General features: G+C 42.4%; 2 protein-coding genes across 6 annotated transcripts in view; one reads left to right on the top strand and one right to left on the bottom strand.

The window, feature by feature from the left end:
- Positions 1-44: 44 nt before the first annotated feature.
- atp5pb (ATP synthase peripheral stalk-membrane subunit b) lies at positions 45-6,754 on the bottom strand. The gene is made up of 7 exons (XM_088331661.1): positions 6,600-6,754; positions 3,429-3,465; positions 3,200-3,345; positions 2,959-3,122; positions 2,149-2,274; positions 513-692; positions 45-304 (listed from the first exon to the last, which is right to left on the bottom strand). The coding sequence occupies exons 1-7, from the start codon at positions 6,625-6,627 to the stop codon at positions 227-229; spliced, it is 759 nt and encodes a 252-aa protein (XP_088187787.1). The 5' UTR covers positions 6,628-6,754; the 3' UTR covers positions 45-226.
- Positions 6,755-9,292: 2,538 nt separating this feature from the next.
- The window catches only part of traf3ip3 (TRAF3 interacting protein 3), a 31,887-nt gene continuing 27,733 nt past the window's right edge, over positions 9,293-13,446 (top strand). For 2 of the 5 annotated variants that reach the window (XM_088331656.1, XM_088331657.1), the window contains exons 1-2: positions 9,293-9,434; positions 11,073-11,444. In XM_088331656.1, coding sequence (XP_088187782.1) covers positions 11,097-11,444 — 348 coding nt within the window. In that variant the 5' untranslated portion in view covers positions 9,293-9,434; positions 11,073-11,096. Of the gene's footprint in view, positions 9,435-11,072; positions 11,445-13,446 lie in introns of those variants that run through there. The other 3 variants (XM_088331658.1, XM_088331660.1, XM_088331659.1) reach the window with 3 other exon arrangements.

Below are 13,446 nucleotides of genomic sequence, written 5' to 3'. Positions count from 1 at the left end.
AATAAAAACGGAAAAAAGCCACAAAGAACAAAAACACTCAGATATTTGAAGTTGATTAAGGACATGTGTTTATTGGATTACCAGCTGTTTTGGAAATACTGTACACACCCATAAAAGAGACCTACTTATAAGGGGGCAAATAGTTTATTCTTTCAAAGAAAAAAAGCACCCGTTTGATCTCGAAATGATGAGGTGGAAGGTCAAGTGGTGCTGAAGACTTGACACTTCAGACTGCAGCTTTGGCCTGGGTGGCCTTGGCCAAAGCCTTCAAGTCGGTGATGCACTTGGCAATACTCTGCTTCTCCTAAAACACAACCATAATAAAAAACTAAATCAAGGACTACCCAGTGTTGCAACCTGATGTCATTTAACAGGTTAGAGGAAAGATTCGAAGAAAATATTCTAATTTGAATTGAATATTCAATTACACCAAGAAAGTGCTAAACACTTCCAGAACTTGAGACAAGCATACGACAAAGGACTAAGTTGGAAGAGAAAAAACATTATTTTACCTGCTGAGGCGTGATGCTGCTTACGACGTTCTTCTCCACCCAGTTGACCATATGCTCCTGAGCCATGCGGCGCTGGAGGTCCTGCAGAGCAATCTGGAAGTCCAGGCGCCTCTTCACCTCATTGGTCACCATGTGTAGCCTTTCTCTGTAGTTAGTCTCCAGAAGCATGGCTACATTGTTCTGAGAAAACAAGGAAACTTTGTTGGGACAAGTCACATCAACTTCAAGACAAAAGCGGTGCAAAAAAAAAAAAAAAAAAAACCCAAACAAGAGCAACTTGTTTTTAGACAATCTGATCTAATATGGGGCAGCACGGCGGAGCAGTGGTTAGCGCGTGTGCGGCAGTTCTGAGATCATGAGATCGAATTTCCAGTGTGGAGTTTGCATGTTCTCCCCGTGCTTGCGTGGGTTTCCTCTGGGCACTCTGGTTTCCTCCAACATTCCAAAAACATGCATGTCAGGTTAATTGGCTGGTCCAATTGTCCCAGGGTGTGAATGAGCGAGCGAATTGTCCGTCCCTTTGTGCCCTGCGACTGACTGGCAACAGGTTTAGGGTGTCCCCTGCCCACTGCCCGAAAATAGCTGGGATGGGCTCCAGAATCCCCGCGACCTTACTGAGGATAAGCGGTGCAGATAATGGATGGATAATTTAATATGGAAGCCAAAATGGATCAAGCACACAATTTTCAAATATCGTCACAGTAGTTACTCCTAATTAGAGGAAAGTTCTTAGGCCTGGGCCTTAACCCAGATCGTAATTTAGGTCAGGCCTAAAATGTCTATCATTAGTTTGGGCTCAGGACAAAGTTCTCTCTCGCTGACTTCTTTTTAAAGTATCCACTCCACTTTGTTCTATGTTTCCTTTTCTTTGTGGAGTATTCACGCAGCGCTGCATGCACGCGGAGTCGGGCAAAAATTAACCTTTCACCCTCCGCCTAAGTCTTCAAAGATAAAATAGGAAAATTCAGTTCATTTCGGCCTGGTTCTTCAAATAAAGTTAATTTGTCGGGCGACTAAATTTTGTAGCTTGTATGCTATTGGCTGGAAGCGGAATTTCCGTTTGACGTAAGCCACATAGAGGAGGAAAGAGGAAGCGGTGCATCTTTTACGGAGACATCAAGGATGAACATTTCTTTGGATTTACTGATCTGGAATTAAACTGATAGTTTGGGAAGCATGTTTTTTATGATAAGAGTTATCCGAGTAATATAACTTTGGAGCAGAAATGCGCATTTTGGCACCAAACTGCTGCGCCAAAGTGTGTTATTCAAGTAAATGTACTGTTACTTCAGAAAAATATTACTCAGGTAAAAGTAGGAATCAGTCACCTAAATAATTGAGTAAAAGTAACTGCATGCTGTGCAGATCATCCATGAAGGAAAAAAAAAAGAAAAAAAAAAACAGCAAGAGAAGCATGGCCCAGCCCGACTTAATGATTGACATTTCAAGCCCGAACAAGGCCTGAATTTCGCACCGGGTTCGGTCCCAAGATCTTACCTATAGTGCCTCTGATTGTTTAGCGACAAGATGAAATTCAACAAAGGTCGGTTCAAATTCTGTAGATGGATGCTTTTTTTTTCTATGGCAACCACCTCTGGGTTTTGGATATTCGAAAAAAGCCATAGTATCAAGTTACCCTTTTCGTGTCGAAGAGCATTGATCGGCCTTCAACACGCCACTGTTCCTTCTTCTCATCCTCGATTGAGTTTGTGAGGCTGGTTATGGCCATGTCCGTCACCTCCTGAATTTTTGACACTTTTTCCTTGGAAGAAGACATTAGAAACGCGACACTTCAAACAATCCACAAAGTTACACTTTTAGATTGAATTTTGAAAAGAATCTAAAACTTCTCCAAAAGGATTTTAGAATGTTTATATTTGCTACAAGGCTTTGCTATCAAATATTTTGTTTATGGTTCAGTTCACGGATCCATTAACCACCTGTGCCGTAGTGGCAACACCTCCTGTGGTGTCTCGGACAAAAAAAACACACAAAAGGTTTGCTTCCCCACATGAAACTGGTTTCCATAAATAGCAGCCTCCTGATTCGACTAAGATACAACACCTTCATCATCTAATTGCCGTTATCACGGTAAATCAGGGTTTACCAACTGTTGAACTGGGAGCTACTTTTTTGAACTGATTGATACGAAGGGTAAGCAGTTTGACATACATTTCTAAAATTATTAGGTAGGGACTGAAAATATGGCAGAATTTGCTGGGAAATTTTAGGTTTGTCAGGTGTGACTATAATAATCACCCTAGGGTTTTAGGGGCACATATGAGTCAATTGGGTACAAACAGTAAAATATTCTGACTAGTTTTAAAGAAAAACTATCGTTATAAACTAAGGTATAACACCTATAACATGAAATAACTTTCAGCAATGTTGCAGAGCCCTAGATTCGCATTTGAATAAAACACTCCCGTTTAAAGTGTAAACCAACCTCAACGAGTTTATCAGCAAAAGCTGCAACATCTGGGCCAAATTTCTTGACACCATACACAACAACGGTGCCAGTGGTAAAAAGGACAAAGGTTTCAGGGTTGATGACGTAAATTTCCTTGGACAGCATGTAGACGATGAGGCCTGTGCCTAGCATGTAGGGTCCTTGATGACAAGAAGGGAATACTTTTAATTTCAAATATCGTCCACTCACAGGAATAGAGCAGGTAAAGACAACGAACCTGTAACTCCTGTTTTGGGGTATAGGAGTTGGAAAAGTTCCTCTGGGAAGAGGCCATGGCGGACTTTGCCACCATACTCTGGTAACGGGGGCACAGGGGCCAGACTTTGAGATGATGTATTCAAGGAGCGAGATGCCTGGACCAGGCTAATAAGAAGAAAAAGAAAAAAAAATTAAGGAGGCAAAACAAAAAGCAGAGAAAAATATGTTTTGGAATTGTAAGCACATACCAAGCTCCGAGGTGGCCCCTGCTTTTCAGGGCATTCGCTGCGAGAGAAAAAAAAGAAAACAACATTGATACTTAATTTGAGTAACTTTCACAATATTCAATTTTCTAAACCACTTAAAACCCCAAAAAGAAATGGCTTATAATGTAATTCTCACATTTAGTCCTCTTTGGACCCTTGTAGAAAAATATACGCTCACCTAAAACTTTAAAATGATCATATAATGAATGTTTTCTTTTATCAAAGATCGGGTGAGAATAACTAATCACGGTTCACGAATTCCTTAACGGCATGGGCCGCCGAACACCAATGAGGACGCCCTGGACAGCTTTCTTTACTGTTGACGGGTCCTGGCCTGCTTTTACAGGGAGTGCAGAATTATTAGGCAAGTTGTATTTTTGAGGATTAATTTTATTATTGAACAACAACCATGTTCTTAATGAACCCAAAAGTCTCATTAATATCAAAGCTGAATATTTTGGAAGTTGGAGTGGGGCTTTTTTAGTTTTAGCTATTTTAGGAGGATATCTGTGTGTGCAGGTGACTATTACTGTGCATAATTATTAGGCAACTTAACAAAAAACAAATGTATACCCATTTCAATTATTTATTTTCATCAGGGAAACCAATATAACAGCTCAACATTCACAAATATACATTTCTGACATTCAAAAACAAAAGAAAAACAAATCAGTGACCAATATAGCCACCTTTCTTTGCAAGGACACTCAAAAGCCTGCCATCCATGGATTCTGTCAGTGCTTTGATCTGTTCACGATCAACATTGCGTGCAGCAGCAACCACAGCCTCCCAGACACTGTTCAGAGAGGTGTACTGTTTTCCCTCCTTGTAAATCTCACATTTGATGAGGGACCACAGGTTCTCTATGGGGTTCAGATCAGGTGAACAAGGAGGCCATGTCATTAGTTTTTCTTCTTTTAGACCCTTTCTTGCCAGCCACGCTGTGGAGTACTTGGATGCGTGTGATGGAGCGTTGTCCTGCATGAAAATCATGTTTTTCTTGAAGGATGCGGACTTCTTCCTGTACCACTGCTTGAAGAAGGTGTCTTCCAGAAACTGGCAGTAGGACTGGGAGTTGAGCTTGAGTCCATCCTCAACCCGAAAAGGCCCCACAAGCTCATCTTTGATGATACCAGCCCATACCAGTACCCCACCTCCACCTTGCTGGCGTCTGAGGCGGACTGGAGCTCTCTGCCCTTTACCGATCCAGCCACGGGCCCATCCATCTGGCCCATCAAGACTCACTCTCATTTCATCAGTCCATAAAACCTTAGAAAAATCCGTCTTGAGATTTTTCTTGGCCCAGTCTTGACGTTTCAGCTTGTGTGTCTTGTTCAGTGGTGGTCGTTTTTCAGCCTTTCTTACCTTGGCCATGTCTCTGAGTATTGCACACCTTGTGCTTTTGGGCACTCCAGTGATGTTGCAGCTCTGAAATATGGCAAAACTGGTGGCAAGTGGCATCTTGGCAGCTGTACGCTTGACTTTTCTCAGTTCACGGGCAGTTATTTTGCGCCTTGGTTTTTCTACACGCTTCTTGCGACCCTGTTGACTATTTTGAATGTAACGCTTGATTGTTCGATGATCACGCTTCAGAAGCTTGGCAATTTTAAGAGTGCTGCATCCCTCTGCAAGATATCTCACTATTTTTGACTTTTCAGAGCCTGTCAAGTCCCTCTTCTGACCCATTTTGCCAAAGGAAAGGAAGTTGCCTAATAATTATGCACACCTGATATAGGGTGTTGATGTCATTAGACCACACCCCTTCTCATTACAGAGATGCACATCACCTGATATGCTTAATTGGTAGTAGGCTTTCGAGCCTATACAGCTTGGAGTAAGACAACATGCATAAAGAGGATGATGTGGTCAAAATACTCATTTGCCTAATAATTCTGCACTCCCTGTAGGTCGCCGCAAAGATGGCACCAGTCCTTTCCCTATTGGTGTCGGCCCAGTTCTTCTTTGGTCTTTCTCTCTTCCTGCCCACTGGCCCATTTCAGATATCCAATATTGATATTAAAAAAAAAAAAAAAAAAGTTATGTTTATATTACTTTTGAATAAATATTCACACAAAAGTCCAGCTTGTTTTTCTAGATTGTGTTACATTGTGATTCAATAGATTGGAAATCATCTTCTAACAAATGGGGAGAGATGGGATCTACCAGGCTGTACTTACCCAAGACACACCACAGGAAATGGTGCCTCTACAACCCTTGTGGTTAAGGGATCCAACCAACCAGTTTTTTAACCTGTTGAGGCACTCAAATCTATGGATCAGTTCACAAATCCCTTAACCTGTTGTATCTTGGGCAACCACAACCTGGCGGCACCCATCCATCTCCAGGCGTTTTTTTTTTTCCCCTGGTAGGGCTTAGCTGCCCCACTGTGAAACATCTTAGATGAGTAGTTGTGGAATATCACAAGGGTCAGGATTACGACACACACAGGTTGGTTGGTCGGATCCCTTAACCACCAGGGTCGTAGGGGCATCATTGCCTGTGGTGTGTCTGTGGCAAGTACAGCCTGGTGGCGCCCATCCCTCTCCAGACCTACATACGCCTTTATAATTCATAGAAATATTTCAAGAAGAACACTAATTAATCAGCTATAGGAATTTGGATTGCCATCATTGTCTTAAAAAAGTTGGTAAGTCATGAAATGAATATGAACAGGTCCTTCATCGTTTAATAGACTTAAATAGTGAGAGGACTTATTTGAAGACATAGACGAAAATGGAAAAACGTAGACACGTGCAAAGAGAGTATAAATATTGTAATTTTTATATTCTATGTGCCGGTTATGGCCGAAAACAAGCAGTTCTTGTTCTGGCTGTCAAGGAAGAAAGGTGACACATACAAAAAAGCATTAAGCCGTCAAGTATCATTTATATTATAAGCTCGTTGGTTATCTATTGACACAACGAATAGAAACTGCACACTGCACAACTCGTCTAATTACAAACAGCAGACAGTGTATGCTTACGATAAGCGTGTTTAGATGACATCCTCGCTCGGGAGGTTAGCTAGCATTAGCTTGCCACTCATTCAATACACGGCCTTCGCGTTAACCTTCAGCTTTATCGAGAGTATATGAGGTCCTAAACCATGAGACGGCCGTTCTGCGTTATCTTAAACTAGTCCAGGAATACAGACCTGAAACGATAGCAAGCCTGGACAGCATGCTTGCTGAATGAAGAGAAAAGTTGTGAGCACCGATTTTCGGGTCTCTTCGTGCCCTTCTGAATGTAACACAGAGCAGCAACTATGGCGGAGAAAACGAGAATTTAGTCTCGCGAGATCATGTGGAACTTGTATTCACTTGTAGTTTCCGTTAGATGTCGCTCTTTGGCCTTTGTTAACAACGTGGCAGAAAAGTCAATTTTCAAGGACAGGCGCCAAAACAGCAAATGAAAGGCTGTTTTATTGTGATTATTTTTTTTACAGAAATTAAAAAAAAACTATTGTAACTGAAAGCACACGTGTATTCCTCAGCTATTGTTTATTGAAAGTTTTTAGTTAACCAGTATGTTGCATTTAAGTGTTTATAATTTTTTGCACAAAACTCAAAGTACAAGATGCTGGTATCAAAGGTACCATTACAGATGTATATGTTACACATTAAGAATTATGTTTATCTTTATTGTAATTGAAAACAACATGGATGGATGAGGAGTGAAGGATGGATGAGGAGCAAAATGTTGAAGAGGATCTACAGAGCAGAAGTCAATGGAAGGAGACCAAGAGAAAGGCCGCGATTGACGTGGATGGACGGTGTTATGAGTGCGCTGCAGGAAAGAGGTCTAAATATACTGCAATCTAGAGTTCTTGTTGGTGATAGGAAAGAGTGGAGAGGTGTTGTAAAAGGATAGTGGGATGTTTGGGCGCGTTCTAAGGGATGGGTGACTCGTATGATGCGGCCGGTGTAAACCAGTGAAAACTGTCGGGCCCTGCTGTTGAACAGAAGAGTGTGCTGTGTCACCCTGACCCGAGTGACATGGCCGCTTTCTTGTGTCCCGTTTCATCTGGAGGGATGAAAGCATGACCAACTTGGGGTGCCGAGGTGTTAAACTTGTTTGGGTGTTTGGGCGTTTGGGTTGACCATGGTCCAAAAATGTCTGTGTGTTTTTTGCTACTTTTCCTTTTATTAAATTTGTTTTTGTTTTTGTATGCGTGTGCTGTCGGTCACCCCTCTTGAAGGATATGACTAGGGTAGATAGATTGGTGGAATTGAAAACAACATGGTGAAAATCGTTTACAACGAGATAGACATGGCACTCCTGGATAAACACGTAACAAAGATTCAAAAGAAAGTGCAACCTGCGGACCAAAACTATTTACAAGGTAGTTCCTGGAGACTGGCCCAAGTGCATCAAAACCATAGTGCAATGAAAAAGTAGGGAAATTACATTGAGCAGAAACATAATTACAAAATAAATTGAGAAATGAGATATCAATACAATTTTTTATACATAAGCAAGATATATATTTTGAGAAATCTTGAGCCCTTGTTTAGGACGGTGATGGTCTACTAGTAATTCCAAGAGCCAAGAAGATTTCCGCAGGTTTGAGAGCGTTCTCCATCCGGGCACCGGTGCTGTGGAATGCTCTTCCCCCTGAGATCTGATCTGCAACCTCAGTGGAAAGGTTTAAATCTAAGCTTAAAACACACTTCTACTCTATAGCATATGAATAACCTATATTTTTTGTTGACAATATCTGTGTATTATTTCTTATTGCAACATCCATTGCAGACTGGTCATCCTGGAATGGGGATTACCACATGTGCGGTCTCTTCTCAAGGTTTCTTCATTTTCCTCATGTTGAGGTTTTTGAGTTTTTCCTTGCCCTCGTGTAGGTTTTAGACCAGGGGATGGTGTAATAATAGTCTGTGGTTTGCAATAACCTGTGCAGCCCTTTGAGACTCTTTGTGATTAAGGGCTATACAAATAAAAATGACTTGACTTGATGGCCCTGGGGAGAAAAACAATCTCCTGCAGTCGGTCAAAGCGGTAGTGTCTGGGGTGAGAGGAGTCACTTATACCAGTAATTGTGTGGCTCTGCTGCGTAATCGGACGCCGGCAATGTAAATGGTAAATGGTCTGCATATATATATATATATATATATATATATATATATATATATATATATATATATATAGCGCTTTTCCAGTCAATGAATACCTCCCAAAGCACTTTACAACGTGCTTCACACTTACCCATTCACACACCCACTCACACACCAATCGGTAGTCAGCCATCTAAGGCGCCTACCTGCTTATTGGGGGCATTAAGGATTCAGTGTCTTGCCCAAGGACACTTCGACATATAACACGGAGAAGCCGGAAATGTCCTCAAGACTTGGCAGAGAGCAGCCAATGATTGTCTGGACTGTGTTGATGACTGTATGTTTTTTCTGTCTGCTGCCGTACTCACAGCATATCACACTGTTACATAGTAAATATGCAAGGGTCCACATTTGTTTAATTGTTCTGTAATTTTTATAGAAAATGTTTGAATAACTAGAAATGGTTTAATAGTTTGCATTTTATAAAGTCAATCATGCTTTTGTCGGATTCAGTGCAAGTATAGAAAGTAAAGTTATAAATATTGGCCTCATTCAGTTGGTAGAAAGAAGAATAGAGTTATAAATATTGGCCTCATTCAGTTGGTAGAAAGAAGAATAGAGTGCATTTTTAACGACAAAAAAAAGAGTCGAAAGTTAGAAAGATTTGCCCCAACGAAAAGCGGTGGCATGTAGGACAAGGGTTTGTCTATCTGTAATCTATGGGCCCTCCCTGCTAATGCTTCAATTTGGCATGAGTGGCTTTTGAGATAGCGGAACATATGACGTTGCAGTCTCTTCTACTTCCTGAAAAAAAGAAGAGTTGTGTGAGAAAGACTACAGAAAAAACTTTGACTACAGTCGGACACATGGAAGATTTCTGATGAGATGCATGAAGACTGTTGCAGTCTGAGGTGGATGGCGTGGTAAGTGGGCTACTAATATATGCATTTAGAAAAAGATTTTCTTTGAATCTGTATTTGCTACATGTTTCACAATTCAACAAACAAGCGGAAATCAGCATAGTTGGTCTGTTTAATCATACATTACCAACACAGTTTTTCATTTGTGACCCATTTCTACACATTTATTCAATATATTTGCTCCTTTAGTCATTGCACACTAGTGTGCCGTGAGACTTGGTCTTGTGTGGCACTAGAAAATGCCTTATTTTATCTTTGTAAACAATGCATGTTACTGATGCTGTTGTCGTTTTTCGCTCTACTCTGAGTTCGTTACGACACGTCTTTTTGGATTATGTAACCATTCAAAATACCAAAAAGTTAGACAGACATTACGAACACAGTATTTACTAATGCCAGCGATTTCAAATTGTCCCTAGGTGTGAATGAGCAAGTGAGTTGTCTGTTTTTGTGTGCCCTGCGACTGGCTGGCAATCAGTTCAGGTTGTCCCCTGCCCAGTGCCCGAAGAGAGCTGGGAAGGGCTCCAGCACCCCCACGACCTTACTGAGGATAAGCGGTGTAAATAATGGATGGATAGTTTATGTTTTTTGGTGTTTTTCTGTGTTAACGTTTAAGTGTTAATTATGTTTTATTTTTTTCCCTTTTGAAGTCATTCATAATAATACATAATAAATAGTAATATATGGATTAAACAACAAAACCAACCTGAAAAGCCATTCCGGAGCTGAAAGAGTAGACTCTTTTTAGTGAGCCACGCCGAAAAAGCAGGCTCTCTAAAAAGAGTTGGAATCCCCATCTCTACAACAGACTATTCAAATTAGATTTTTATTCATTAAAATCACTTTATATTGTTAACTGGTGATTATTATTTTATTATATTGTTTTCTTCATGTGTTGCTGGTGAGAGTCAATAATTACAATTTTCTATTACCCAACTAACTATTCTTTTCTATTCAACTGACTCAAATCCTGCTCAGGAAATTTCAAATTATTTGACATGCAATTTATTTTTGAAGCAACAGAAATGGTTACTTTCCCTGGTAATTCATTACTTTTTCAATCGAGGAATTCAGTTACTTTTTGGAAGAAGTAGTGAAGAACTATAACTCATAACTTTTTCAAAGTAACATGCCCAACACTGTTAGCAGTATATATTTTTTTTTTGGTTTGAACAAATTTATTGACACTAATAACAGAAAAACAATCATGACTATCTCAACAGCAATTAAGCACATTCACAATATTATATTTCAATATGACTTCTTTAACAGCAAGCACAATGTGAGGTTTGAACAACCCTTCTCGAAAATCTTAATAGCAATCAAGCATATTCACAATTGCATTATATAACATCTTTGTTAGTGTCAATAGATCAGTTGAAATGGGCATGACGACATCGGTCTCACAGAAAAAAAAAACAACAACTTTATTTTCTTCCCCGTGCAAAAATAGTTTGAGGCTACGGCGTAAACAATTTGAAATGACCACCAACGTATAACCACGTATTAAATGACAGTTATGTGATTAATTGCAATTTGAGCCAGACGCTTTATGATAGATGTCGACGTTGTGGAATCCATTGATGTTCTCGGGGCTTTTCACGTGACGTGTCTGCGTGCGCTCCGTCTTTGTGTGTGCAGGCATCGGGTTTGTTGACCCGGGCTATGGATGAGCGTTGTCTCCGCGGTCTGCAAGTTCCCCCCGGCCCCGTTCGAGACTTTGATCGCAAAGCTGAGATCAGAGCAGAGAAACACGAGCAGCTCCGAAAACGCACGAACGTGACGTCATGCCGCATCCCCGCTAGAGAGCACCACGCTGCGGAGCACAAACACGCGCTTAAGAACAAGAGGCAAGCGGAATTAATGAGGAGGAGGTCGCTTCGTTTGTTGCCCCCAGGAAGCTCTCGGTTGTCCGGCACCACAACTTGCTATCCTTCTTCTTTTGCTTCTACGTGGCTCGCGTCAGAGTGGATTCATATCGGTGACGGTGGCGGTCCGGACACGGACGACCGCGTGAGTGTCTCTCCGTGTCATCGCTTGACGTCACTAAAGTACTCACGCAGATGTTGCCTACTTTTGTAGTTTTTAAAATAATGACAATAGGTAATGATTAAAGTTCATGCCAAATTCTTAAACGTGCGAAGGGTGAGGACATAGTACATGGATTTTGCAGAAAATCTATATTTCATTGCAGGACCGGCCCAAATCTTCATGGGGCCCTAAGCAAAATTAGATTCGGGGTCCCCTACTACTTGATAATTTTTATACCTACTAGAACTCATTCCATGTTTTACTCCAGGGTTGGGGAAATAAAATTAGCCCCGGGATTGGATTTTGAGAACCGTTTTAGGTGGGCTTCAGAATAGAAACAATATTTATTTACTTGTTCATCCATTGGCACATTGCATCTAGCCAATATAAATGTCTACCACCAGAAACAGATCACAGATTTTCTTTATCATCCTTTTTTGGGGGGGCTGGGCCAATATTCCCTTTAATCTTCCACGGGTCTGAGCGTTCACACAAAGTAGGTGAGCAACGCTTGAAACAACAGCAAGCAACAGCAATCCAGAGTGTGGCAACTAAATCATTATCAAACATGTCCAAGACTTGACATTTTGCTGAGTTTCCGGCAATGCAAAATTATTTTTTACTTTTGAATGAATTGACTAATGTGCTATTGCAAAGGTTGTTCGGCCTACAAACGTCATTTGTTTTTACGATTCTTTCACAAGATTTCCATTTTTTTTCCCTGGTATCTTTTGTCGCATAATACTAACATTTTGGGGGGCTTATTTAGCCGGTTGCACGACACACAACTGTAACTTTAATTACATTTTTTTAAGGGAATGTCACGAGGTGGGATCGGACCAGAACGGAGGCAGGAAGGGAGAACGCAATTGCGTGACGATCAAAATTTTGGAAAAAAAAGTCATCCAAAAACTCCGGGACAAAACAGAACAAAAACATTCTTACACTCAGAATGGTCAAGTACAGGTTTCCTCCGACTCAAACTAAACAGGACAGGGCATAACAGAACAGAAAAGGTGTAATGAGCCAACACCCGCAATACCCACAACCCAACTTTAAGTAGCAGCCGCGCAATTAGCTGAGCTGCTTCAGCTGGTGCCCAGGGGGCGGGGCAGACCGGTCGCCACGGCGACCATGACAGAGCCCCCCCTTTAAGGGACAGCTCCTGAGGTCCCAAAAAGAAAAAATTACTACCTCGCGCCTCGGAATGGTTCGACGCTCTCGATTGGGGCAACCCTGCTCCCTCCTCCGAACACGCAGGAACGGGGAGAGGCAGGCGCCATCTGCGTCGGGCGGATAGGAATCGGCGCTCGGCAGGGGGGGTCCGGCGGGCAAACTGGACAGGCGAAAACAGACAGGCAGAACCGGCGAAAACAGGACAGGTAAACAAGGGAGTCGGACAGGCGGAATCAGGACAGGCAAAACAGGAGAGTCGGACTCAGGACAGGCAGAATCAGAAGAGTCGGACTCAGGACAGGCAGAACCAGAAGAGTCGGACTCTGGACAGGCAGAATCAGGAGAGTCGGGCTCAGGACAGGCAGAATCAGGAGAGTCGGACTCAGGACAGGCAGAATCAGGAGAGTCGGACTCAGGACAGGCAGAATCAGAAGAGGCAAGACAGGACAGGCGGAATCAGAAGAGGCAAGACAGGACAGGCGGAATCAGAACAGGCAAGACAGGACAGGCGGAATCAGAACAGGCAAGACAGGACAGGCGGAATCAGGACTGGCAGGCAGGGGAGTCGGACTGGCAGGCAGGGGAGTCGGACTGGCAGGCCGGGGAGTCGGACAGGCAGGCCGGGAAGTCGAACAGGCAGGCCGGGAAGTCGAACAGGCAGGCCGGGAAGTCGAACAGGCAGGCCGGAGAGTCGAACAGGCAGGCCGGAGAGTCGAACAGGCAGGCCGGGGAGTCGAACAGGCAGGCCGGAGAGTCGAACAGGCAGGTCGGAGAGTCGAACAGGACAGGCAGGGGAGTCGAACAGGAC

Source organism: Urocampus carinirostris, chromosome 3 (assembly GCF_059441175.1).
Source record: "Urocampus carinirostris isolate Australia breed hairy pipefish chromosome 3, RoL_Ucar_1.0, whole genome shotgun sequence".
Lineage (NCBI taxonomy): Eukaryota > Metazoa > Chordata > Actinopteri > Syngnathiformes > Syngnathidae > Urocampus > Urocampus carinirostris.
This window is presented reverse-complemented; position numbering and strand designations above follow the sequence as displayed.

Excerpts from the sequence above, each read along its gene's own strand:
- atp5pb (XM_088331661.1), bottom strand. The coding sequence starts at position 6,627 with ATGCTGTCCAGGCTTGCTATCGTTTCAG. Across the intron at positions 3,466-6,599 it reads CAGGCTTGCTATCGTTTCAG|CGAATGCCCTGAAAAGCAGG; the intron begins GTCTGTATTCCT and ends TTTCTCTCGCAG. Across the intron at positions 693-2,148 it reads TGCTCTTCGACACGAAAAGG|AACAATGTAGCCATGCTTCT; the intron begins GTAACTTGATAC and ends TTGTTTTCTCAG.